This window comes from Melanotaenia boesemani, chromosome 2, assembly GCF_017639745.1.
Source record: "Melanotaenia boesemani isolate fMelBoe1 chromosome 2, fMelBoe1.pri, whole genome shotgun sequence".
NCBI classification, from domain to species: domain Eukaryota; kingdom Metazoa; phylum Chordata; class Actinopteri; order Atheriniformes; family Melanotaeniidae; genus Melanotaenia; species Melanotaenia boesemani.
The window spans coordinates 39300474-39324877 of record NC_055683.1 but is presented as its reverse complement, the minus strand read 5'-3'; the positions used below and the strand labels follow the sequence as shown (position 1 = coordinate 39324877).

Sequence of the window (24404 nt, the reverse complement as noted above, 5' to 3'; positions counted from 1 at the left end):
TCCACACAGTCTTTGCGTCGCCATGTGGCCGAGTTCTCCAGCATATCCACACAGGTTTCTCTGCGCGTGTTCTTGAATACAGCAGTTTCACTTATATCTATTATCATATTTTTTTTTCTTTTTTTTTATTATTTCGGTTCTTATTATTATTATTATTACTCTTACTCTTATTATTATTACTACTACTATTATTATTATTACTATTATTGTGATTATTATTATTGTTACTATTATCAACTAGTTGTGTAATGACCTACTGGCCAGGATGATCTTAGCTATATATGTTGTAAGTAGTATGGATTACATGGTCTTCTGTATGATGTTTCAAGTCCCCACCCGCACTCCCCACACCCTTTCTGTCCCTCTCTCTCCCCTCCCTCTTCTCTCTACTTTCTTTTCTATCTCTCTCTCTCTCTGTCCCCTCCGGTCGAGTCCAGCATTAAGAGTCTGATTTAATAAAGTTTTTCATGTCATCAAGAGGGACTTTATACATGTAGTATAAATCCCTGCTTGATAGAGTAAAATTGCCCAGCACCAGACGGCAGCCAGACAATCATTCTGTTTGCAACGATGCTGGACAAGACAGGTTAAAAAAAAAAAAAAAAAAAAAAAAAAAACATGATGGAAAACATGAAAAAATCTAAATATTCCAACGAGTTACTGGAATGAAACAAAAAATAAAATAAAATTTGAGATAAAATATTAAAACCATATGAATAGAAATAAAAGAGGAATTACATCATATTTATTTTTCATTAAACATCAAATATTTTCACAAAAAGTCTAAAATAATCTGAATGAAAATAAAGACAAAATTTTTACGTGAAAGTTTTAATAAAAGTTCTTTAAATTCTACATTTCAAGTAGAAAGTCAAACATTTGTGGTGAAAAATGAAGCAAAACATGAAATTTGTGATGTAACAATGAATCTTTAATTCAACATGTGAAAATGTGAGAAAGTCCAAATAAAGACAGAATGAAGCAAACAAACTAAGAGTGAAACACTGGGAGGATTTTCATTTCCAGCATCATGAAGTGGAACTAACTGCAGCTGACATGAAGTCAACACAACATCCTGATATTCAGTGTGAAGCTTTGACTGGAAACAACATGTGGATCCTGGAAGAAGCACAGCTTCCATCTTTAAAGGACTGGAAGAGGAAGAAGTTTCCAAGGAATCATTTAGAAGAGTTTCACACACAAACTGATTGAATCCATGAATCTGAAAAGATGTTTCTGAGTGAAAGAGACAGACATGTACAGACTGAACTATCTGTTCACCAGTCAGAGTTTCTCTGCTACCATCACACTCTTTACACTCAACACACACACACCCAGAAACCAAACCTGGAACCAGACCAGAACCAGAACCCAAATCCAGCATAGAGAGGATGAGTGAATGTGGTGATGAAGGTGTGGAGGTGGATCAGTGAGTCAGAGGAGACTCTGTAGAAGGACAGAGAGCCAGCAGGACAGTCCACATACACTGCTACTCTGTTAGAGACAGAGGAGGAGGAGGAGGAGGAGGAGGAGGAGGAGGTGATGCGTGTTTCTCTGTTATTGTGCCAGACAGAGTAACCTTCATCATCAGAGCATCTCAGACTCCAGGACTGATCATTGAATCCAAACCAACAGTCTCTGCTGTTTCCTCTCCTTCTGATTTCTCTGTAACTCACTGATATAAAAACTCTTCCTCTCCACTCGACCTCCCAGTAGCAGCGACCAGTCAGAACATTTTCACACAGCAGCTGAGGACACAAGTTAAATCTGTCTGGATGACCAGGATATGACTGACGCTCCTCCACATGTGTCACCTTCCTGTTGTTGTCAGACAGTTTGAGTCTTCTGTTCACTGTGTTCATGTGGATGGTGAGTGGACAGGAATCTGATGGAGAGAACAAACACAATCCAGCTGCAGTTATTGATCTATTGACACTTTGATGCTGACTGATGAATGAGTGATGGGACAGTGTGAAGATGGTTGAATGTGATGAATCCAATGAAAAACACACTTACACTTCCTCAGACCTCCTGGTCTCAACCATGGTTCTCCAGCAGGCTCCACCCTGAAAGGAGGAGGGGTCAGAGCATGCTAACATGGACATTACATGGCTCTCATACACACTTTGTTCTACAATGAGAAAGGAACAGTCCAACATCTGGACACGTCCACCTGATTGGAGCATCTCCAGACTAGAAGGAGCAGAATCAGGAAGCTGATTGGTCCACACCCACACCAAGAAAACTGCTTTGTGGAAGTCCCAGTTTCTTCTTTCAACCATCTTCTCCTTTTCATCTCTTCACAGATGAAGAACTCTGCAGAAACTCCTGATCTAACCAAGAGCTGCATCTTCTCTCTGCCCTGAAGTCTTATTGATCAGCTTCTGACAATAATCTCCTCTGCAGAGCAGATTGGCTCAGATTCTTTGTTGTGACTCAGCTGGGAAATGTTAAAGTGGTTCTTTTCCTGCACATGAAGCTAAATGACTGTCAGAGACTCTGTTTGAGGCCATGATGTGTGTGTTTGGAGCTGTGACGGCTTGTTTCCTACTGACCACTAACAGCTGCTTCATCATCACACTGAGGATTTGTTCCCTCACATTATTCCTGCAGATCCTGCTGCTGTGTGGACACAAACACATTTCTTTCTAAAGCAGGAACAAATCAGAGGGATCAGCAGCAGTCCTGAGTGAAGAGGAGAGGTTAGACTGCCTCTGGTGGTCAGACATGGAGCTGCAGCTGCTGAAATACAGGATGTGACAGGATTCAGGAAAGTCTGTCTCATCTTTCCTCAACATCAGCTGTGAACATACTGAGTCCTTTCACGTTAACCAGGAAACCTGATGTAACATCACCATCTTCATCACAACACACACACACACTGCCATCTACATCACCTCCTCCAGCACCCGATCCAGCCGTTATCACATGACTGAAGCAGCATTATCAGTGGTTATCAGTCCATTCCTACGGGACAGTAGGGCTCTACTCCGCCTCCTAGTGGCTCCAGTAGGTCCTTATCATCTATTTACACCACTGATCAGCAGCACTGATACAGGAAGACTCCTGATCCAGTCCCACAGGAATCCAGTCCACCGGCAGGTCTGAAATCTTTAGCATGACGCTGCATTTTCTGGTAAAACAACCTACATTTAAGTCATGTGACTGCTGAGTGAATACTGAGTGTAAAGTGACAAAGTCTGGACAGAAATCCAGTGACTCTCTCAGTCATTTTCATTCATGTCCTCATTATGAGTCCAGATCATCAAACACTAAGCCAGACTTCAGGAGCATGAGGAAGTAAAGAACTTGTGTTTTCCTGTCTAACTCCTCTTTTCAGATCAGATCAGGGGGAGGGGCTCCACTGACTGTCTCCATCATTGTGATCAGCTGTGTGCAGCTAATTGAAGGAAACTGATAAAAACTGCAACGACACTCATGTGTGACGTTGCACGGAGCAGCGGCACCAACAGAAGACGACATGAATGAAAGAATCTAGAGGGAAGGAGTCTTCAGGGACCAGAATACTTCCTGCTCTATATGTGTCTCATCTAAATTCATGTTGTGGGTCTGTTGCTGTGGTTCAGCATCAGGAGCCTCCAGTAAGTGGGAGAATCACTGAGCATCATCATTCATGGGAAGCTTTTCATCCATCATGTGTTTAAATGTGTCTATACAGAGGTAGGAATACAGGTCTGATCAACACGTGCACATTTCCACATGGACTGATTTCTAAAGAGAACTTTACAAGAACATGACTGTTCACACGCTTTTATAAATATCTGTGCTAAGCTAAGCTAAGCTAACATTTCCTGGAGCATCTCTGTGTCTGATCCAGGGTCAGAGGACAGAAAAGATGTTTCTATGACAGAATGTCCCTTTAACCTGCAGAGATGTTTCCAGACTGAAGAAACTCTGAGCAACAGACAGTTATCACTGTTGTTCCTGCAGATGTTCTCCTTGGAGACTCTCCTACTCACATATCTGCTGTGAGCAAAGGAAAAAGGCTCCTACATGTGTGATGGTTCATATAACACTCATATCCAGCATGAAGCAGGACTGAGTGAAGGACAGAGAAAATGTCTGCAGATCTTCCTCCTCTATCAGACATTGTGTGGCTGCAGCAGCCTCTCCATACCTGAGTCTGTGTGGATCCTTCAGTGCAGCCATCAGCAGCTTCACTCCTGAGTCTCCTGGATGGTTGTATCTCAGGTCCAGCTCTCTCAGATGGGAGGGGTTGGAGGTCAGAGCTGAGGCCAGAGAAGCACAGCCTTCCTCTGTGATCAGACATCCTGACAGGCTGCAGAAAACAACACGTATGACAGAAACTCTGAGAGAACTGCTGTGAAACTAAAGCTGAACGTCATCAGATGTTCAGAGAAACTGGACCTGTCTCACATTATTGGCTTTGTGTCTTCATTGTTTTTATGCTTTATTCAAACCTGACAAACAATAAACAGACAGTGAAAGTAAATCCAGTCCAGTTTGTACAAGATGCACATGAAGAAAGAAACGGAACGAAGAGGAAAAATAAAGTAGAAAATAAAATAAAGTCTAGAAAGTAAAGAAATAGAAATAGAAATGAAAGAAAAACTGGCGTGACAGACTTCATAATATTCTATATATAATAATAGTATTTGTGAGAGTTTATTGGCTGAAAAGCTGTGAATGAATATTAATTATTGATCTGCATTTCTGATTAGAAACCAGTTTTAGAGACTTAAAGTAAAAATCAGCTTCAATCAGAAACAGCTTAAATGCTGCTGTTGGATTGTGAAATGTACTTTTATGGATGTGGAATTTTCCTCCTAAAATATAAAGATTGACAAAAGTGCCTCATTTTTTTCTTTGGTTCAAACTAAGTAACGATGTTCTTCCTTCTATGTTCATTTCATGAGTTGTTCTGCACAGAACATCGTTCTCACCTTCTTTCCAACATGTTTACTGTCTGGAAGCAGAAAACAAGCTGCTTTTAATAAAGCTTTATTGTTTACAACATGTCTACAAACATGTGGGAAAAGCCACTATATCCATGTTATCCGTGTTCTATGTGTTAAGGCGGCTCTTGAACTCAGAGGAATAACATGAAGGAGAACAGAAAGGGGATTAAGAACAAACAGCAGGTGGGTCTCAGCCTAGTAACATGAACAAGTCCATCCAGGAAAGAAGTCTTTGTCTTCTTTTCATTTTCTACAAAGACATTCTGAGAAGATTTTCACTTCATTCTTCAACCATTAAAGTGGGTTTAGTTCTGGCAGATTTACATCTATCAATAAAATGTTTGGCTAGCAGATCAAGTTATTCCCAAGAAATTCCAAGTTCGTCTCCTTGAATGTTCCAGCAGTGACTCAGCACATATTCAGAGGGGCGCTGGGATATTTTCTGAGTGAAGCCACTTTGAAAGACTTCTTACGCTTGTTTGCAGTAGAAAAATAAGTTCTGTTATTTCCATTTCTGTCTCACAGAATCCACATGAGTTGTTCTCCAAGTTAAATTTCTCATGGAGGAAGTTGTGTGATGGGAATATTCCATTTAGGATTTTAAAAACACTTCTTTAGTTGTAGGTAGAAGTGGATGAGACAAATATCTTTTCCTTCTTTTCCTGATGTTTCTGTATCATCGTCCTTAAGAATGTCCTTTCTTTTTAAGTGGAAAGGGTAATAGTGGCTGTTAAGCCGTTTCCAATGAATCTGTTATTGAAGTCAAACTGTTCAAGTGTCGCCGCTGATCCAGAGCGGCTTCAGTTCTACTGGAATATCAGAACGCTCCCTGGTTTGTTGGATCATTCTTCTCACTGTAATGGGAACTGCTTTTAACTTTATTATACTCTTGAATTGTGCAGTGAAATTTCAGTTAATTCCAGGAATCTGGATCATTTAATAGTTCACCTGTATCGTCCATTAGGTGGGTGATAGACCAGATTCCCTTTCCATCCGAGTTCTTAAGAACATTGATTTTCTATTCCATAGGATGCATCGGTTGTTCCAAAGGGGTGTATTGTGTGGTGTAACATGATGGCAGAACAATAACTTCCAGTAGAGCAGAACTTGCTGGTGGAAATCTGATCATTTGCAGGTAGTTTGCGTACATCATCGTCACATCGTAGTACAAAGTCAGTACCTCCCATTTTTTGGAAAACTGTCCTGGGAATGCAGAACCAGAAGGAATCTCTGTGTCTAGTAAAGGAATTTAAGCATTTAAGTTTTAAAGCTCCTTTCATTACAGCAAAGTCTATGGCGTGTACACCAGAGGTGTTTCTAGCCCATTGTGGGGGCTGAAGCCCCTGTAGAAAAGACTGGGTTGTGGGTGTGTAGGACGGAGCCTCTGTGACGGTGGGAGGGAAGTGACGTAGTAGAGTTGGGGTTCGTTCCGGTTTTAGCCACGAGTGAAGCAGACGAGTTCTGCTGTAGAAGTCCTCCTCTGCCTACGTGAGACGTCCTACAGAGGTTTATGTCAGCTGCTTCATTATCCTGAGTGTTAAGTCGATGAGGAAAGTGAGGATTTCCTGTTGGCTCAGTTCTATCTGATACGAGCGAAGTTAAGCTCAGACATTTACCCGTAACAGGGCGGAGTCTCTGTTAGGTGGATGTATGGGTGTTAGTCAGCAGACACTTCCATAAGTCTGCCTAGATATCCGTGTTCTTCCACGGTGCAGGTGAGGGTTTCGTTAGGAGGAAAGGAGACACGGTGCCATGTTCATGACGGGAGAGCGTGAGCGGCACATGCTGCTGTGGACGTGTACCCGCGCTGGCCACCAGGTGGCGCCAACGCGCCATCTGGATTAGTCCAGCCAGCGAGACGCTCCTTAATAGTAATGCTGACATTATGTGGGGACCAGTTAGCTGCTTGGGCTTCTTCAGGCAGGGGGATGTTTATCCTCCGACCTGCTGGTTTATATGTTACTGTTTAGTGCAGGTCTGCTTGAGGGTATTGTGTGTATCATAAAGCTGAAATTATTGCTGTTAACCTGTTGGATTATCTTGTCAGAGATTTCCAGTGAGACAGCAGGATAAATAACCTGATAAACTTTCCATCTTAGTTAGGAGCACTCTTCCACATATAGTTGTGTCCCTTTGAAGCCATGAATTAAGAACAGATTTAATTTTTTCATTATATTTTACATGCTTTTTTTTCTTTTTTGTGATGGTGATACACAAATATTTTACTCCAGTTTTAATTGTGATATTACAAACTGCTTGAGCTGTTTGGTCATGTAGACCAAAAATCTTACATTTATCAGTATTTTATTTTACAGCTGGTGTCTTAGAAAACTGGTTCATAAATTCAAGTACAATGGGAATTTCTCTCTCATCTTCTAAAAACAATGTTGTGTCATCTGCAAATTTGCTTATCAAAATGTTTCTGTCCAAAATGTTAATACCTTCAACCCCATTGTTTGTAAGACTGATAGCCAGCAGCTCAGCGACCATTATAACCAGCGAGGGTGAGGTGTTGCATCCTTGTCTGATGCCGTCCTGACTGGAAACCTCCGACATGTACCGGGCTCCAAAGCTACACAGCTGTTGATGTCATTGTGTAGCATATCAATTAGATCAATACATTTATTTCCAAAGCCAAATTCTGTGAGTGTTTCTAAAATGAAAGGATGTTCAGCTGAATCAAAGCTTTCTAGAAGTCCAGGAATAGAAGGTAGCCACTTCCTGTAAACATGTCACTGTAGGCAGTGAAGTCCAGGACCAACCTGATGTTATTGTAAATTATTCTTCCACCAAGGAAGCCAGATTGTGTTTCACTAATTATCTGATTTATACCGGTCTGAAGTCTTGCTGCAAGTTTCCTGATAAGAGTTTCTACTCTGTGTTTAATAGTGTGATTGGTCTCAGGGTGTCCAGTAGTCTTTGTCCTTACCATGTGTTGGGATTAGTGTTATAAGCCCTTGTTTCATGCTTGGCAGTAATTCTTTTTTTTCTATGCATGTGTTACAGCTGCCACTCATTGCCTCCACCTGGGACTCATCCTGCAGGTAAACTTCTGCCCTCTGTTGCCTGTTTGGAGTCGGCTGGTACTGTCACACCTTCGCCTTCACCTGCCTGATTGGATAACTGCTGGTCCAATCCCTGCTCCTGCTGCCTTCCACCAGGAAGTAAAGCACTGCTGCAACCGCTCAGTCAGTAGCAACTGTTTGCACAGACAGGCTGCCCTTGGCTTGTGAACTTGATTGTGACCGTGTGCTTAGTTGGTGGTTTTGAGAAGCAAGATTAGTATTTGTTTCCAACAGAGTTAAAACTGTTTGTCTTTTGTGTTCTTCATTTTGCTGACTGACAGTCTTGTTTTTTGTTATCTTTGTTTGGTGTTTGGTAATACGTAAAGCCCTTTTGGCTTCTCTTTCAGTTGTATTAGTTAAAGTTGTTAATTAGTTAGTTGTTAAAGTTAGAATGTGCTGGTTAGTTTTGTAATTGTAATTGTATGTAGAGCTTTATATCAGCATAGCTACTGAAACTGCTTCACTCTTCGTTAACTTAGATTAGTAGGCCAGTTTCCGTCCTCCCGTTTGGTTATTTCTGGTTTTTGCTTTCAACTGGCTGATTTTGAGTTAGACCATAGCGGTTATTTTCTGTTTTTGCTTTGAGCAGCTTCGCTAACCCCAACACTTTTCATTTACCACCATTTGTTTGTTCTCCATTTCCACTTGTTCCAATAAGATCTGTTAGCTTACGTCATGAACATCTGTCTGCAGTTCTCTTCTTTTGTTACGCCTCTCATACCCCTGAACTGGGTCGTAACAGCATTCCTGTATTGTATGAAATATAAGGAGTCTCACGTCGTTCCAAGAGGATTTATAAAAGTCTGCTGTAAGACTGTCACGACCAGGGGATTTGTTGGATACCAGTTTCATAACAACTGCTTCCAAAAAACAGTTAGTTACACTTTCAGACGGAGGATCAGGTGGAGGAGCAGACGGAGGAGCAGACGGAGGAGCAAGTGGAGGAGCAGTGCGGCTGTAGGTTTAGCTGAATTGAAAGAAGCATGATTTAATGAACGTTCATCTTTTCTGTCGTTCACTCCGTCTCTTCACACATTCTGACTCTAATTTTCTTCCGGCTTCTCCGTTGCCTGAATCTTCTTCTACCTTCGCAGACTCAGGCAGCAGCAGCAGCTTGCTAGCCTGGAAGCTAACAGACCAGCTAGCTAACGGCTAAGTACGATAATGCTGGAAGTTTCATTGTGTCGGTGTTCAGTCGGTTTGGCATACCTTGTCTAAACAGCACCCCACACTTCCATCCAGTTACCGTCCCATATCTTTAATAAATGTAGACCTGAAAATAATTAGTAAAGCTCTTGCCAGAAGGATAGAAAAAATAACCCCTCTTATAATACATCCGGACCAGACAGGTTTTATAAAAGGTCGACATTCATCTACTAACACACGTAGACTAATTAACCTCATTGATTACTCTACTTTACATAATCTAGAATCCACAATCATTTCTCTAGATGCAGAAAAAGCCTTCGACAGGGTAAACTGGAAGTTTCTATTTGCAACACTAGACAAATTTGGGTTTGGGCCTTCTTTCATAGAGAGGATTAAAATATTATATAATAACCCAAATGCATGTGTGAAAACCAACGATCAAACTTCTCCAAGCTTCCGCTTACAGAGAGGCACCAGACAAGGCTGCCCACTCTCCCCCTCACTTTTTGCCATTTTCATAGAGCCGTTAGCAGCTGCTATTAGACAAAATACAGAAATTAAAGGAATCCAGGGCAAAAATATAGAACATAAAATAAGTCTTTATGCAGATGATGTATTACTCTTCCTTCAGAACTCACAAACATCACTCTCTGAGACAATCACAGTTATTAATAAGTTCTCATCAATATCTGATTATTCTATTAACTGGTCTAAGACTACAGCCATGTCCATCAACTGTGACCTACAAAACATCCCTAATATCAAAATACAGACAGGAAACATTAGATATTTAGGTATAAATATTTCCCCCAGATTATCAGATTTAACAAAATTAAACTATGTTCAGCTACTAAAAACAATAGAAGATGATCTCTTACGGTGGAGGCGCTTACCCATCTCAATAATGGGGAGAGTTGCCACCATTAAGATGATGATCCTACCTAAAGTTAATTATTTATTTTCAATGATACCCACTAAACCCTCCACCAGTTGGTTTAAATCTCTGGACTCTTTCATATCCAAGTTTCTTTGGAAAAACAAGCCGTCACGTATCAGTCTTAAAACCTTACAGCAGACTAAAGATAGAGGAGGACTGGACCTACCAAACTTTAATAACTACTTTATAGCTAACAGGCTGCAGTACATCTCCAAGTGGCTCAAACCCAGTTATCTGGATGAGCCGTGGCTAGATGTGGAGCAGGCTTTGTGTGAGGACTTAGTCATCTCTGACCTGCCGTTCATCAGCTCAACCATTAAACCATATAAGTGCTTTAAAAGCCTTAACATCCGTTTTTCCTTAATGGCTTGGTGGGAATTCTGTAAGATAACCAGATCTTCCCTCTTTCCATGTAGACTTACACCCATCTGGAACAACCCTGACATCCTGCAGAACAAAAAGATGATAAACTTCACTCAATGGAAGACTAAAGGAATACAACAGTTAGGACAGATAATAGAAAATGGAAACTTTGTATCTTTCAACACAATTGTCTCACAGTATGGAATCAACAGCAATAAATTCTTAGAGTACCACCAACTAAAATCAATTATATGTAAGAAGTATACCCCTGTACAGTTAGACTTGCAGCTTCCTGTCAGAATAGCAGAATTCCTGAATCATAATACTCCAAAATTATTATCAAAAATATATAGATTACTTGCAAAGCTAGAAGACAGGATATCTCTCCCAACTTCAAAATGGGAAGATGATTTATCTAATAACTTTGATCAGAAAAGATGGTCACAAATATGTTTAAACACGTTTAAAATGACTCAGAATTCAAATATACAACTAATACAATTCAAAATTCTCCATAGAACTCATTATACAGGACACAGGATGTTCAGGATGGGCCTTTCACCATCAGATATCTGCCCACACTGCTCTGAGAACACCTCTGATAGCTACATCCATGCGCTGTGGTCCTGCACACCTGTCCAAAGGTTCTGGATTAAGGTGTGTGAAGATCTCTCAAAATGGTTTAAAACTAGTTTTCCTGCAAACCCCACACTTTGCCTACTGGGCGACCTGGGTGACACCAACATAGGAATACACTCCATAAACTTGGTCCTCGCAGTCTTATGCATCGCAAAGAAAACTATTCTTGTGAACTGGAAAGATAAGAATAATTTGTCTATCCAGCAGTTTAGAAATCTCCTGTTAGATCACATCAGCATTGAGACAATGTCTGCCTCCTCCAGGAACCAGTCAGATGACTTTCATTCCCTCTGGTCCCCTGTGACTGGCTACATCACTTAATGTAGGTGGAGGATTGCGGCTTCGCTGGGATGGGGGCGGATGTGGGTGGGGGGGTCCCTGGTGGCTTCAGGTCTCCGGTTGTCTCCTGGGTGGGGATCTAGGCTGCTCCGCTGCTGGGTCGGCTGGGGGTTCCGGTCTGGGCGGGCGGCATTGGGTGGGCCCCGGGGTGGGGCTGCCTCGTGGCGGTGGGGGGTGGCTGCCGGGGTGCCTGGGTCGGTGTCCGTCGGCCCCTGGCCGGGTGGCCGGTCGGGCCCGGGGGGGGCCGGGTGGGGGCCCCGGGCTCTGGGGCGTCGGGTCTCCCCCCGCTCCTGGGGGTGGGGGGCCTGCCGCTGCTGGGGGGGGCTGGGCCCGTCCGGATGTGCCGTGCCGGGGGTTGGTCCGTGCCCTGGTGCTTGGTCGCAGCCCCGGAACCTGGGTGGGGGTGTGTTTGTGTGTGGGTGTGTGTGTGTGTGTGTGTCTGTGGGTATGCTGGTGTGTGGGTGGGTGTAGAGGGACGTGTGTGCCGTATGTGTGTGTGGGTGTGTATGAAGGTCTGGGTGTGTGCGTGTATGTGTGTGTGTGAGTAGTGTGCGGGTGTGTGTGTGGAGGTCTATGTGGGATGTGGGTGTGTGTGAAGGTATGTATATATGAGTGTGTGCACGTGGAGGTCGAGGTGTGTGTGGAGGAGTGAAGGAGTGGGTGGAGGCGTGAGTATGTATGGAGGTGCTTGTGTGTATATGCAGGTATGTATGTGAGTGTGTGTGTAGTGGTGTATGTGTATGGAGGGGTATGAGAGTGTGTGTGTATGTGGGCACCGGTGTGTGTGTTTATAGGTATGTGCGTGACGTGTGTGTGTGGAGGTATGTGCACGTATTGAGGTGTTGGTATATAGAGGTGTGTGAGAGTGTGTGTGAGTGGCTGGGGAGAAAAAAAAAAAAAAAAAAAAAGAGTGTGTGCGTTTGCAGGGGGTTAAGACGTGTCCTCTGGGGGGCGCCCTGGCTGGGTGTTGGGGGCGGGGGCCTGGGGTTCCCTTCCTTCGCCTCGCCCCCCTCCCACTCAGAAAGAGGAAAGTGGCCCCTTGGGCTGGTGGCTGGCCCCTGGGGGGGTTCGTAGCGTGCCTGGGTTGGGGTGCCTGCTCTGGGCCTGTGACGCCCTTCGGGGCCGGCGGGGGACAGGGGCGCCCTAAGCCACTGGCGGGTCGTCTTCCAGGGGGGAGGCTTACCCCCCTCTGGACCTACATCTCCTGACCCCTCCCCTCCCCACTCTTCACTACATACACAGGTAGGGCCGTGGGGGGTGTGCTTGTTGCGCTGGGCGGGGCAGGGGGGTCATCATAGTGGCCCCGTTGCTTCGCCGAGCGGCAGCATGCCTCCCAGCTTTTAATTCCACTTAGTCACTGAGCACAAATAACATTTGCAACATACAAACACGTTTTGGGGGGTGGAACATGCGAGGTCAGGTGGGTGGGACTGCTCAGGTGGCCCCACCCCCTCCTCAATGCAGTTACTGCCCCCCAATTTTAACCCTCTTTTTTTAATTGCAAACAGCACATAATATATTCCCTCACTAGTGGGGGAGGGAGGGGCGATGGGGTCTTCAAGCGCCCCTGTCTCCATGGATGGCCCGGGGGCGGGGCGGGCCGGGTGGCCTGTCGCGTTGGCCCGGGGCGTGGGCGGGCTGTCCCGGGGGGTTTGGCTGCTGGCCCTGGGGGGAAGGTGCTGTTTTGGGGGTGGGGAGTGGGGGACTGGGGCAGGGTGGGGGGGGTGGGGGCCTGGCTCGTGTCTCCTCGCCTCCTGGCTGGGGCTGTCCCCCCGCAGCGTGGGGTGGCGGGAGGATGGTGGTGGGGGGGATGGTGTTTGTGTGTGTGTGTGTGTATGTGGGGGGGGGAGAGTGGTGTGTGTGTGGGGGGATGGGTGGTGGAGGGATGGTGTGTGTGTGTGGGAGGGTGGGGTGTGTGGAGGTGGATGTGTGGTGTGTGGGAGGGGGGGTGGTGTGGGTGTGGGAGGATGAATGGTGGAGGGATGATGTATGTGGGGGAGGATGGGGTATGTGTGGGAGAATGTATGGTGCAGGGATGGGGAGTGTGTGGGAGGATGGATGGTGGAAGAATGGTGTGTGTGCAGGAGGATGGATGGTGTATGGGAGGGAGGATGGTGTGTGTGTGGGGGAGTGGTGTATGTTTGGGAGAGTGGGTGATGGAGGGGTGGTGTGTGTGTGTGTGGGAGGATGGGGTACGTGAAGGTGGATGTTTGGTGTAGGAGAGGGAGGACGGTGTATGTGTAGGAGAATGATGTATGTGTGGGAGGATGGGTAGTGGAAGGATGGTGTGTGTGTGTGTGTGTGGGAGGTGTGAAGGTGGAGGATGGTGTATGTGTGGAAGGATGAGTGGTGGAGGGATGATGTGTGTGTGGGAGGATGGGGTAGGTGTGGGAGAGTGTATGGTGGAAGGATGGTGAGTGTGTGGGAGGATGGATGGTGGAAGGATGGTGTGTGTGTGGAAGGATGGATGGTGGAAGGATGGTGTGTGTGTGTGGGAGGACAGAGTATGTAAGGGTTGGATGGTGTATGTGTGGGAGGATGAATGGAGGAGTGGAAGGAGAGTGTGTGTGTTTGTGTGTGTTGGTCTGGTGGGGGGGGGCAGGACTGGTTCTCGGGGTGTGCGGCTGGGCGCTGGGGTGTGGGGCTGGCCTCTGGCGGTGGCCGTCTGGGCGGGCCGGGTCCCCCCGGGTGGCGTGCTGGCCCTTGGCCTGTGGGGGTGGGGGGTGTCCCTGCGCTCCTGGGCCCGGGCCCTCTGCCCCGTCTGTCCCGGGCGGCCGGTGCCCGGGGGGGTCGGGGACTGCTGGCCTCGGCCTGCCGGGGCCGGTGCCCTGTGTCCGCGGGGCGGCTCCTGCTGGGGTCTCCTGCTGCTGCCTTCCTGGGCGGGCGAGTGGTCGTCTCTGTGGACCGGTCGGGATCTGTAGCCTACGGGGGGGCTGGTGGCCTGGGTCTCGGGACCGCTGGCCTGACTCTGGCCTCTGTTCAAGTGAGGTGGCATCTGCATGATCACTCTGCATGGTCACTCCTTCCTGAACGTCTCCACACAGTCTTTGCGTCGCCATGTGGCCGAGTTCTCCAACACATCCACACAGGTTTCTCTGCGCGTGTTCTTGAATACAGCAGTTTCACTTATATCTATTATCATATTTTTTTTTCTTTTTTTTTATTATTTCGGTTCTTATTATTATTATTATTACTCTTACTCTTATTATTATTACTACTACTATTATTATTATTACTATTATTGTGATTATTATTATTGTTACTATTATCAACTAGTTGTGTAATGACCTACTGGCCAGGATGATCTTAGCTATATATGTTGTAAGTAGTATGGATTACATGGTCTTCTGTATGATGTTTCAAGTCCCCACCCGCACTCCCCACACCCTTTCTGTCCCTCTCTCTCCCCTCCCTCTTCTCTCTACTTTCTTTTCTATCTCTCTCTCTCTCTGTCCCCTCCGGTCGAGTCCAGCATTAAGAGTCTGATTTAATAAAGTTTTTCATGTCATCAAGAGGGACTTTATACATGTAGTATAAATCCCTGCTTGATAGAGTAAAATTGCCCAGCACCAGACGGCAGCCAGACAATCATTCTGTTTGCAACGATGCTGGACAAGACAGGTTAAAAAAAAAAAAAAAAAAAAAAAAAAAACATGATGGAAAACATGAAAAAATCTAAATATTCCAACGAGTTACTGGAATGAAACAAAAAATAAAATAAAATTTGAGATAAAATATTAAAACCATATGAATAGAAATAAAAGAGGAATTACATCATATTTATTTTTCATTAAACATCAAATATTTTCACAAAAAGTCTAAAATAATCTGAATGAAAATAAAGACAAAATTTTTACGTGAAAGTTTTAATAAAAGTTCTTTAAATTCTACATTTCAAGTAGAAAGTCAAACATTTGTGGTGAAAAATGAAGCAAAACATGAAATTTGTGATGTAACAATGAATCTTTAATTCAACATGTGAAAATGTGAGAAAGTCCAAATAAAGACAGAATGAAGCAAACAAACTAAGAGTGAAACACTGGGAGGATTTTCATTTCCAGCATCATGAAGTGGAACTAACTGCAGCTGACATGAAGTCAACACAACATCCTGATATTCAGTGTGAAGCTTTGACTGGAAACAACATGTGGATCCTGGAAGAAGCACAGCTTCCATCTTTAAAGGACTGGAAGAGGAAGAAGTTTCCAAGGAATCATTTAGAAGAGTTTCACACACAAACTGATTGAATCCATGAATCTGAAAAGATGTTTCTGAGTGAAAGAGACAGACATGTACAGACTGAACTATCTGTTCACCAGTCAGAGTTTCTCTGCTACCATCACACTCTTTACACTCAACACACACACACCCAGAAACCAAACCTGGAACCAGACCAGAACCAGAACCCAAATCCAGCATAGAGAGGATGAGTGAATGTGGTGATGAAGGTGTGGAGGTGGATCAGTGAGTCAGAGGAGACTCTGTAGAAGGACAGAGAGCCAGCAGGACAGTCCACATACACTGCTACTCTGTTAGAGACAGAGGAGGAGGAGGAGGAGGAGGAGGAGGAGGAGGTGATGCGTGTTTCTCTGTTATTGTGCCAGACAGAGTAACCTTTATCATCAGAGCATCTCAGACTCCAGGACTGATCATTGAATCCAAACCAACAGTCTCTGCTGTTTCCTCTCCTTCTGATTTCTCTGTAACTCACTGATATAAAAACTCTTCCTCTCCACTCGACCTCCCAGTAGCAGCGACCAGTCAGAACATTTTCACACAGCAGCTGAGGACACAAGTTAAATCTGTCTGGATGACCAGGATATGACTGACGCTCCTCCACATGTGTCACCTTCCTGTTGTTGTCAGACAGTTTGAGTCTTCTGTTCACTGTGTCCATGTGGATGGTGAGTGGACAGGAATCTGATGGAGAGAACAAACACAATCCAGCTGCAGTTATTGATCTATTGACACTTTGATGCTGACTGATGAATGAGTGATGGGACAGTGTGAAGATGGTTGAATGTGATGAATCCAATGAAAAACACACTTACACTTCCTCACGACCTCCTGGTCTCAACCATGGTTCTCCAGCAGGCTCCACCCTGAAAGGAGGAGGGGTCAGAGCATGCTAACATGGACATTACATGGCTCTCATACACACTTTGTTCTACACTGAGAAAGGAACAGTCCAACATCTGGACACGTCCACCTGATTGGAGCATCTCCAGACTAGAAGGAGCAGAATCAGGAAGCTGATTGGTCCACACCCACACCAAGAAAACTGCTTTGTGGAAGTCCCAGTTTCTTCTTTCAACCATCTTCTCCTTTTCATCTCTTCACAGATGAAGAACTCTGCAGAAACTCCTGATCTAACCAAGAGCTGCATCTTCTCTCTGCCCTGAAGTCTTATTGATCAGCTTCTGACAATAATCTCCTCTGCAGAGCAGATTGGCTCAGATTCTTTGTTGTGACTCAGCTGGGAAATGTTAAAGTGGTTCTTTTCCTGCACATGAAGCTAAATGACTGTCAGAGACTCTGTTTGAGGCCATGATGTGTGTGTTTGGAGCTGTGACGGCTTGTTTCCTACTGACCACTAACAGCTGCTTCATCATCACACTGAGGATTTGTTCCCTCACATTATTCCTGCAGATCCTGCTGCTGTGTGGACACAAACACATTTCTTTCTAAAGCAGGAACAAATCAGAGGGATCAGCAGCAGTCCTGAGTGAAGAGGAGAGGTTAGACTGCCTCTGGTGGTCAGACATGGAGCTGCAGCTGCTGAAATACAGGATGTGACAGGATTCAGGAAAGTCTGTCTCATCTTTCCTCAACATCAGCTGTGAACATACTGAGTCCTTTCACGTTAACCAGGAAACCTGATGTAACATCACCATCTTCATCACAACACACACACACACTGCCATCTACATCACCTCCTCCAGCACCCGATCCAGCCGTTATCACATGACTGAAGCAGCATTATCAGTGGTTATCAGTCCATTCCTACGGGACAGTAGGGCTCTACTCCGCCTCCTAGTGGCTCCAGTAGGTCCTTATCATCTATTTACACCACTGATCAGCAGCACTGATACAGGAAGACTCCTGATCCAGTCCCACAGGAATCCAGTCCACCGGCAGGTCTGAAATCTTTAGCATGACGCTGCATTTTCTGGTAAAACAACCTACATTTAAGTCATGTGACTGCTGAGTGAATACTGAGTGTAAAGTGACAAAGTCTGGACAGAAATCCAGTGACTCTCTCAGTCATTTTCATTCATGTCCTCATTATGAGTCCAGATCATCAAACACTAAGCCAGACTTCAGGAGCATGAGGAAGTAAAGAACTTGTGTTTTCCTGTCTAACTCCTCTTTTCAGATCAGATCAGGGGGAGGGGCTCCACTGACTGTCTCCATCATTGTGATCAGCTGTGTGCAGCTAATTGAAGGAAACTGATAAAAACTGCAACGACACTCATGTGTGACGTTGCACGGAGCAGCGGCACCAACAGAAGACGACATGAATGAAAGAATCTAGAGGGAAGGAGTCTTCAGGGACCAGAATACTTCCTGCTCTATATGTGTCTCATCTAAATTCATGTTGTGGGTCTGTTGCTGTGGTTCAGCATCAGGAGCCTCCAGTAAGTGGGAGAATCACTGAGCATCATCATTCATGGGAAGCTTTTCATCCATCATGTGTTTAAATGTGTCTATACAGAGGTAGGAATACAGGTCTGATCAACACGTGCACATTTCCACATGGACTGATTTCTAAAGAGAACTTTACAAGAACATGACTGTTCACACGCTTTTATAAATATCTGTGCTAAGCTAAGCTAAGCTAACATTTCCTGGAGCATCTCTGTGTCTGATCCAGGGTCAGAGGACAGAAAAGATGTTTCTATGACAGAATGTCCCTTTAACCTGCAGAGATGTTTCCAGACTGAAGAAACTCTGAGCAACAGACAGTTATCACTGTTGTTCCTGCAGATGTTCTCCTTGGAGACTCTCCTACTCACATATCTGCTGTGAGCAAAGGAAAAAGGCTCCTACATGTGTGATGGTTCATATAACACTCATATCCAGCATGAAGCAGGACTGAGTGAAGGACAGAGAAAATGTCTGCAGATCTTCCTCCTCTATCAGACATTGTGTGGCTGCAGCAGCCTCTCCATACCTGAGTCTGTGTGGATCCTTCAGTGCAGCCATCAGCAGCTTCACTCCTGAGTCTCCTGGATGGTTGTATCTCAGGTCCAGCTCTCTCAGATGGGAGGGGTTGGAGGTCAGAGCTGAGGCCAGAGAAGCACAGCCTTCCTCTGTGATCAGACATCCTGACAGGCTGCAGAAAACAACACGTATGACAGAAACTCTGAGAGAACTGCTGTGAAACTAAAGCTGAACGTCATCAGATGTTCAGAGAAACTGGACCTGTCTCACATTATTGGCTTTGTGTCTTCATTGTTTTTATGCTTTATTCAAACCTGACAAACAATAAACAGACAGTGAAAGTAAATCCAGTCCAGTTTGTACAAGATGCACATGAAGAAAGAAACGGAACGAAGAGGAAAAATAAAGTAGAAAATAAAATAAAGTCTAGAAAGTAAAGAAATAGAAATAGAAATGAAAGAAAAACTGGCGTGACAGACTTCATAATATTCTATATATAATAATAGTATTTGTGAGAGTTTATTGGCTGAAAAGCTGTGAATGAATATTAATTATTGATCTGCATTTCTGATTAGAAACCAGTTTTAGAGACTTAAAGTAAAAATCAGCTTCAATCAGAAACAGCTTAAATGCTGCTGTTGGATTGTGAAATGTACTTTTATGGATGTGGAATTTTCCTCCTAAAATATAAAGATTGACAAAAGTGCCTCATTTTTTTCTTTGGTTCAAACTAAGTAACGATGTTCTTCCTTCTATGTTCATTTCATGAGTTGTTCTGCACAGAACATCGTTCTCACCTTCTTTCCAACATGTTTACTGTCTGTAATCAGAAAACAAGCTGCTTTTAATAAAGCTTTATTGTTTACAACATGTCTACAAACATGTGGGAAAAGCCACTATATCCATGTTATCCGTGTTCTATGTGTTAAGGCGGCTCTTGAACTCAGAGGAATAACATGAAGGAGAACAGAAAGGGGATTAAGAACAAACAGCAGGTGGGTCTCAGCCTAGTAACATGAACAAGTCCATCCAGGAAAGAAGTCTTTGTCTTCTTTTCATTTTCTACAAAGACATTCTGAGAAGATTTTCACTTCATTCTTCAACCATTAAAGTGGGTTTAGTTCTGGCAGATTTACATCTATCAATAAAATGTTTGGCTAGCAGATCAAGTTATTCCCAAGAAATTCCAAGTTCGTCTCCTTGAATGTTCCAGCAGTGACTCAGCACATATTCAGAGGGGCGCTGGGATATTTTCTGAGTGAAGCCACTTTGAAAGACTTCTTACGCTTGTTTGCAGTAGAAAAATAAGTTCTGTTATTTCCATTTCTGTCTCACAGAATCCACATGAGTTGTTCTCCAAGTTAAATTTCTCATGGAGGAAGTTGTGTGATGGGAATATTCCATTTAGGATTTTAAAAACACTTCTTTAGTTGTAGGTAGAAGTGGATGAGACAAATATCTTTTCCTTCTTTTCCTGATGTTTCTGTATCATCGTCCTTAAGAATGTCCTTTCTTTTTAAGTGGAAAGGGTAATAGTGGCTGTTAAGCCGTTTCCAATGAATCTGTTATTGAAGTCAAACTGTTCAAGTGTCGCCGCTGATCCAGAGCGGCTTCAGTTCTACTGGAATATCAGAACGCTCCCTGGTTTGTTGGATCATTCTTCTCACTGTAATGGGAACTGCTTTTAACTTTATTATACTCTTGAATTGTGCAGTGAAATTTCAGTTAATTCCAGGAATCTGGATCATTTAATAGTTCACCTGTATCGTCCATTAGGTGGGTGATAGACCAGATTCCCTTTCCATCCGAGTTCTTAAGAACATTGATTTTCTATTCCATAGGATGCATCGGTTGTTCCAAAGGGGTGTATTGTGTGGTGTAACATGATGGCAGAACAATAACTTCCAGTAGAGCAGAACTTGCTGGTGGAAATCTGATCATTTGCAGGTAGTTTGCGTACATCATCGTCACATCGTAGTACAAAGTCAGTACCTCCCATTTTTTGGAAAACTGTCCTGGGAATGCAGAACCAGAAGGAATCTCTGTGTCTAGTAAAGGAATTTAAGCATTTAAGTTTTAAAGCTCCTTTCATTACAGCAAAGTCTATGGCGTGTACACCAGAGGCGTTTCTAGCCCATTGTGGGGGCTGAAGCCCCTGTAGAAAAGACTGGGTTGTGGGTGTGTAGGACGGAGCCTCTGTGACGGTGGGAGGGAAGTGACGTAGTAGAGTTGGGGTTCGTTCCGGTTTTAGCCACGAGTGAAGCAGACGAGTTCTGCTGTAGAAGTCCTCCTCTGCCTACGTGAGACGTCCTACAGAGGTTTATGTCAGCTGCTTCATTATCCTGAGTGTTAAGTCGATGAGGAAAGTGAGGATTTCCTGTTGGCTCAGTTCTATCTGATACGAGCGAAGTTAAGCTCAGACATTTACCCGTAACAGGGCGGAGTCTCTGTTAGGTGGATGTATGGGTGTTAGTCAGCAGACACTTCCATAAGTCTGCCTAGATATCCGTGTTCTTCCACGGTGCAGGTGAGGGTTTCGTTAGGAGGAAAGGAGACACGGTGCCATGTTCATGACGGGAGAGCGTGAGCGGCACATGCTGCTGTGGACGTGTACCCGCGCTGGCCACCAGGTGGCGCCAACGCTCCATCTGGATTAGTCCAGCCAGCGAGACGCTCCTTAATAGTAATGCTGACATTATGTGGGGACCAGTTAGCTGCTTGGGCTTCTTCAGGCAGGGGGATGTTTATCCTCCGACCTGCTGGTTTATATGTTACTGTTTAGTGCAGGTCTGCTTGAGGGTATTGTGTGTATCATAAAGCTGAAATTATTGCTGTTAACCTGTTGGATTATCTTGTCAGAGATTTCCAGTGAGACAGCAGGATAAATAACCTGATAAACTTTCCATCTTAGTTAGGAGCACTCTTCCACATATAGTTGTGTCCCTTTGAAGCCATGAATTAAGAACAGATTTAATTTTTTCATTATATTTTACATGCTTTTTTTTCTTTTTTGTGATGGTGATACACAAATATTTTACTCCAGTTTTAATTGTGATATTACAAACTGCTTGAGCTGTTTGGTCATGTAGACCAAAAATCTTACATTTATCAGTATTTTATTTTACAGCTGGTGTCTTAGAAAACTGGTTCATAAATTCAAGTACAATGGGAATTTCTCTCTCATCTTCTAAAAACAATGTTGTGTCATCTGCAAATTTGCTTATCAAAATGTTTCTGTCCAAAATGTTAATACCTTCAACCCCATTGTTTGTAAGACTGATAGCCAGCAGCTCAGCGACCATTATAACCAGCGAGGGTGAGGTGTTGCATCCTTGTCTGATGCCGTCCTGACTGGAAACCTCCGACATGTACCGGGCTCCAAAGCTACACAGCTGTTGATGTCATTGTGTAGCATATCAATTAGATCAATACATTTATTTCCAAAGCCAAATTCTGTGAGTGTTTCTAAAATGAAAGGATGTTCAGCTGAATCAAAGCTTTCTAGAAGTCCAGGAATAGAAGGTAGCCACTTCCTGTAAACATGTCACTGTAGGCAGTGAAGTCCAGGACCAACCTGATGTTATTGTAAATTATTCTTCCACCAAGGAAGCCAGATTGTGTTTCACTAATGATCTGATTGATACCGGTCTGAAGTCTTGCTGCAAGTTTCCTGATAAGAGTTTCTACTCTGTGTTTAATAGTGTGATTGGTCTCAGGGTGTCCAGTAGTCTTTGTCCTTACCATGTGTTGGGATTAGTGTTATAAGCCCTTGTTTCATGCTTGGCAGTAATTCTTTTTTTTCTATGCATGTGTTACAGCTGCCACTCATTGCCTCCACCTGGGACTCATCCTGCAGGTAAACTTCTGCCCTCTGTTGCCTGTTTGGAGTCGGCTGGTACTGTCACACCTTCGCCTTCACCCGCCTGATTGGATAACTGCTGGTCCAATCCCTGCTCCTGCTGCCTTCCACCAGGAAGTAAAGCACTGCTGCAACCGCTCAGTCAGTAGCAACTGTTTGCACAGACAGGCTGCCCTTGGCTTGTGAACTTGATTGTGACCGTGTGCTTAGTTGGTGGTTTTGAGAAGCAAGATTAGTATTTGTTTCCAACAGAGTTAAAACTGTTTGTCTTTTGTGTTCTTCATTTTGCTGACTGACAGTCTTGTTTTTTGTTATCTTTGTTTGGTGTTTGGTAATACGTAAAGCCCTTTTGGCTTCTCTTTCAGTTGTATTAGTTAAAGTTGTTAATTAGTTAGTTGTTAAAGTTAGAATGTGCTGGTTAGTTTTGTAATTGTAATTGTATGTAGAGCTTTATATCAGCATAGCTACTGAAACTGCTTCACTCTTCGTTAACTTAGATTAGTAGGCCAGTTTCCGTCCTCCCGTTTGGTTATTTCTGGTTTTTGCTTTCAACTGGCTGATTTTGAGTTAGACCATAGCGGTTATTTTCTGTTTTTGCTTTGAGCAGCTTCGCTAACCCCAACACTTTTCATTTACCACCATTTGTTTGTTCTCCATTTCCACTTGTTCCAATAAGATCTGTTAGCTTACGTCATGAACATCTGTCTGCAGTTCTCTTCTTTTGTTACGCCTCTCATACCCCTGAACTGGGTCGTAACAGCATTCCTGTATTGTATGAAATATAAGGAGTCTCACGTCGTTCCAAGAGGATTTATAAAAGTCTGCTGTAAGACCGTCACGACCAGGGGATTTGTTGGATACCAGTTTCATAACAACTGCTTCCAAAAAACAGTTAGTTACACTTTCAGACGGAGGATCAGGTGGAGGAGCAGACGGAGGAGCAGACGGAGGAGCAAGTGGAGGAGCAGTGCGGCTGTAGGTTTAGCTGAATTGAAAGAAGCATGATTTAATGAACGTTCATCTTTTCTGTCGTTCACTCCGTCTCTTCACACATTCTGACTCTAATTTTCTTCCGGCTTCTCCGTTGCCTGAATCTTCTTCTACCTTCGCAGACTCAGGCAGCAGCAGCAGCTTGCTAGCCTGGAAGCTAACAGACCAGCTAGCTAACGGCTAAGTACGATAATGCTGGAAGTTTCATTGTGTCGGTGTTCAGTATGTTTAGCATACCTTGTCTAAACAGCATAGCACCGTCTCTCGGTTTAAACTACTTTATCAACACGACATAGATATGAACGCTGTTATGATAGGTGGAATACACGGAAAGAACACAGTTTACAAAGAGGTATGCTGTTCTCATAGACAGGTTACAATGATACCTGATGTTTAATTTAGCTACAGTCATTTCTAAGTTTAACATTACACGTTCAATCTCACGGTATTTTGGGAGAAGGTGCTGGATGCTAATAAGTCCATGCTACAACACGGGTTTAAACCACATTACAACTTCACTTGTAAAAAGATTAGCAGGAAAAAACTGCATTGTAAGTACAGTTTTATACACTTTATCTTGGTTTTAAAGTTAATTTTCCCTTTAGATTTAGTCATACAAGAGATGCTTTTGAGCAGTGTGAAATTAATATGAAATATAAAACATAAACTAACTGCTAGTGGCTTCACAGTCGACTGTATGTTGAGTCGCTGACGCGATCTCTGCTCAGTCAGTGGAGCTGAACTGATGGTTCATTTGCAGTTTTATGCCAAACTGTCAGAATACCTGTTTTAATGTTTTCATGGCTTTCCAGGATGGTTTTCAAACAGCTGAGAGTGATGTTAACAGAAGTTAGCATCGTCTGTGAGCAGCGTTAGTCAGTGTGAAAGCTGACTGCTGTCAGTGACGTGTGCTTCCATGTCCATTTGCAGACAATGAAGAGAAAGTCCACCGTACCACA

General features: G+C 43.9%; 2 protein-coding genes across 2 annotated transcripts in view; both read right to left on the bottom strand.

Moving 5' to 3' along the window:
• Positions 1-1388: 1388 nt before the first annotated feature.
• LOC121628319 (stonustoxin subunit alpha-like) lies at positions 1389-7496 on the bottom strand (the record flags this gene model as incomplete). Its single annotated transcript, XM_041967343.1, has 3 exons — positions 7382-7496; positions 2017-2064; positions 1389-1885 (listed from the first exon to the last, which is right to left on the bottom strand). Coding segments are annotated over exons 1-3 (660 nt in total), but the record flags the coding sequence as incomplete, so codon positions are not given.
• An 8290-nt stretch (positions 7497-15786) lies between these two features.
• LOC121628311 (NLR family CARD domain-containing protein 3-like) overlaps positions 15787-24404 on the bottom strand; it is a 113461-nt gene continuing 104843 nt past the window's right edge. The window contains exon 11 of the mRNA XM_041967332.1: positions 15787-16443. Within this exon, the coding sequence (XP_041823266.1) occupies positions 15787-16443 (657 nt within the window). The remainder of the gene's footprint in view (positions 16444-24404) is intronic.